This window comes from Nestor notabilis, unplaced genomic scaffold (genome assembly GCF_000696875.1).
Source record: "Nestor notabilis isolate BGI_N333 unplaced genomic scaffold, ASM69687v1 scaffold22673, whole genome shotgun sequence".
NCBI classification, from domain to species: Eukaryota; Metazoa; Chordata; class Aves; order Psittaciformes; family Psittacidae; genus Nestor; species Nestor notabilis.
The window spans coordinates 10,342-13,830 of NW_009922680.1; the positions used below are offsets into that span (position 1 = coordinate 10,342).

Below are 3,489 nucleotides of genomic sequence, written 5' to 3' on the forward strand. Positions count from 1 at the left end.
ACTGGATTTCTATTTGCCGACCACAAATCCACTTTCGATCCAAATTATGGAGAGCATCTTCTGCATCACGGACATCTTCAAATGTGGCGAGTGTTAAGGTACTTGGGAATTTGAGCAGTTTACAGATTTGGCATTTAAACTAAAATAAAAAAAGCCGTTATTTTCTATTTTTGCAGGGGGGTTTGTTTGAAAGTTCTTTTGGTCATACTACAGTACACACTAGGAATTTATGGTCTTATAACATGACCATGAACTTATCCATCAGCAAGCAGTTGCTATGGGATACTGTAATGTTTTTCTTCTCCCACTTGTATTTATGCAAGGAAAAAAAACCCTGGCATCCTTTTCAAAATACACTGTTAATGGTCATTTAGTTCTCTCCACTATTTAAACTGACTTTAATAAAATTAAACCCTAGTTCTTAAATTACATTAGGCAACCAACAGTAGTAATTAACACATGCCTATTAATTTTAGAATCGGGATGAAGCTTTCCCTCTTTTTCCCCAACTAACTTTAGTTTGAATTATGTAGCACCACGGACACATATGCAGATCTCCTGCAGTCTGGGACACATGAAACCCTGCCCTGTCAGTCAGGTCAGACATTACTGATTTTAATCCACAGGTCTGACCACTACAGTAACTTACACACCTTCTTCCAGCTATGTGACCTGAAAGAACAAATTGCCTTTCTCCTCGTAGCAACTCAGTTCACCACCAGCACCATCTACGCAGAACATGAACTCTCATGCTGTTGGCATGTATCTTGATAAACCAGGAGGAATGCACTTTCATTCAAGACCACAGTTACAGCAGCACTCACAAGAGAAATATTACAGGTTTTGTCAATGGACTAAACCAGAATTATTCATCAAATTACTGCTTACGTGACAAACAGAAGAACAACTGTTACTCTGTAGGATACATCAGGTATGACTCCTTTAATCTTGGCCACCATTCAACTTCATCTTGACCTTTAACTCTTTAAGTGCTTGTCAGAAGGACTTGTCATGAGATGCTTGGCCAAAAATGACAGAAGGCTTTATCTTTTACTTTGAAAAACAACCTTTTCCCCCTTTTGTGGATAAAGCGAAGCTTTGTCTCCCATTATGGCTTGTCCTTCTTCCAGCTTTTCTTTACTTTTTCTTTTCCCAAACTCTCCCTTCTCTTCAAGCCTGATCCTTAAGAGGTCTTTGGCTTGTCTACTTGCCTTAATTGTTGAACTCTACTCTAACGGTTCTTTCATGCTTTCTCTTTGGGGTCGCCATTACTGTACAGCTTTACATTCTGAGGCAACAACAGAGGACAGTAAATTAGGGGACAATATTAAAGAAAGAAGTTCACCTCATTTTTTATACAATCTGATTTTGATCAAGTGATTCCAGTTCCCATTTGTTAAATTAACAATGAATACCAGCCACAGTTGCTAAGCACAAGTTTACTTACATACCAGTGATAATAAAAATGTGCTAAACAATTTTGAGTCAGTGATAAATTTTCATTTAAATCATATAGTATTAATTTCAGTGACATAAGCAAGCTTTTATATTACTGGACTTTAGCTTTGCAAAAAGGCAAAGAGCAACTGAGAGAAGTTAATCTTCAAAAATAACAAAACACCACAACATAAGACACTTATTAGATACAACACAAAAGTAAACTGCTTTTTCATTTGTTACCTCTTACACAAACTTGAATTTCAAACTCCAACACCCCTCACTACTGAGCCATCTGAAGAAAGGATATTGAACATAAGCAAATCCTCTGGGACGACGAGTGTAGAAGTCAAGTGGAACGTACACATCAACTATAGGCCCGTAACGACCAAATTCACGGCGCAAGTCTTCAGACCTAAAACATCACAAATACTTTAGATGGCTTTTGTTCACTATTTAAGCTGTTATAAAACATCCACCAAATTAAAAAAGATAGGCATTTTACTTTATTTCAATCTACACTCAATATGACCACCATCTTTTTGGAAGCAGTTGATAGAGAAGAATGTAGCAAAACATTTTTGGGGAAAAGTGTTTGATCAGCTCAGTCACACATCAGGCTTTTCAGAACCACTCAGGACTCGGGATGCTGAGGATACACCTCAGCATTTTGAAACCAGTTCAGTATTAACTCTAACTGAAGTGTAAACCAAGAAGTGATCCACATTAGTTGATTCAATGCAGGATGGACTAGGAAAGGATGGCAGAAAGTGAAAAGCAGGACCCAGGAATTATTGTTATTCAAGTACCTCATGTAACTCTTGACAATGATTTTGCAATATGCAAACACCAACTGTAAGATCTGCATAAAGAGTATAATAAGCCAGTCACACAAACTCATTTCCATAGAATAATCAATACTTAAAACCACATCAAATAGAACAAAACTTGAGTGAGCAACTACTCATGCCCTTAGGATAGCTTTTCCAAATAACCGAGCACAAAACTGTTCAGCAGATCTGCAGCTACGCTGGGAACAACTACCATCTCCTCAGAGAGGCTTCTAAGTCACATCAACTTCTTTAGATGGCTTTTTTTTGTGTATATCATTTAATGGCAATAGCCTATATGAGAAAGATTGATGTGATACTATACGTGGTACAAAAGAGCGACTACTACTCATCTCTCTCATCATCTGGGAAAGAATCTACAGAACATATATATAGTCAGTGATGGCAGAAGGGAACTACAATAACCAACACTGAGATCTCACAATGAAGCCATCTCCAAGAATGCACCATCTAAACACAAGCTTATGGGGAAAGCCTTAATAGGACCTTTTATTACACACTTTTTATTTTAAAAAGTTTGGAAGCAATAGTCTTCCTTGACTGCTTTTACAGTGAAATAAATACTGGAAAGAGGAAAGAAAAATCACACACACGAAAAAATTTAAGCTATTTACACTTTTGATCACAATGTTCTTGATTCATCCCATTCCATCGTGCCCATGCTACTGTTATTTGCTGAATAACTTCAGCACAAGCTGCACAGGCAGCAAGTTTAGGAACTCCCACTTGTGTTTTACACTGCTCGACCTCACAGGGACTCCCGGACAAATTCTACAGTGATTAACAATCTCAGAGGGCTCCAACTCACACATGAATTTTACATTAATGCGCTCTATAAACGTTTCACAGTTGACAACAGACACAAAAGGGACACGATAAACTGCCACAGGGAAATTGAGGAATCAGCAGTTTACTAAAAATAAGCAATAAATATGAACTTATGCAATGCACTTTTGATTTAACTCCCTATGAATAATTATTGCATTAAACTGCTGCATGTATTTACCCCGTGTGGACTCTTCAATGCAATTATGTCCACCCCGCTCGCTCCTGAGCGCCGTACAGAACAATTAACGCAGTAGCGTTCCGCCTGCACTGGCAGCGTTCCCCGCACTAACGGTACCGGCTGCGCCCGTACCCGAATCCCGGGGACACCCTGGCGAAAAGCACCGTGTTCTCCCCTCCCGTCCCAACCGCCGCG

General features: G+C 38.9%; 1 protein-coding gene across 1 annotated transcript in view; it reads right to left on the minus strand.

Annotated features, from left to right (window-relative positions):
- Positions 1-1,852, minus strand: part of SRSF10 (serine/arginine-rich splicing factor 10) — a gene marked incomplete at its 5' end in the record, with an annotated part of 4,612 nt that extends 2,760 nt beyond the window's left edge. Inside the window, 2 exons of the mRNA XM_010011757.1 lie at positions 1-83; positions 1,748-1,852. The exon at positions 1-83 is cut by the window's left edge and continues 39 nt beyond it. Of these exons, the coding sequence (XP_010010059.1) occupies positions 1-83; positions 1,748-1,852 (188 nt within the window). The remainder of the gene's footprint in view (positions 84-1,747) is intronic.
- Positions 1,853-3,489: the final 1,637 nt, after the last annotated feature.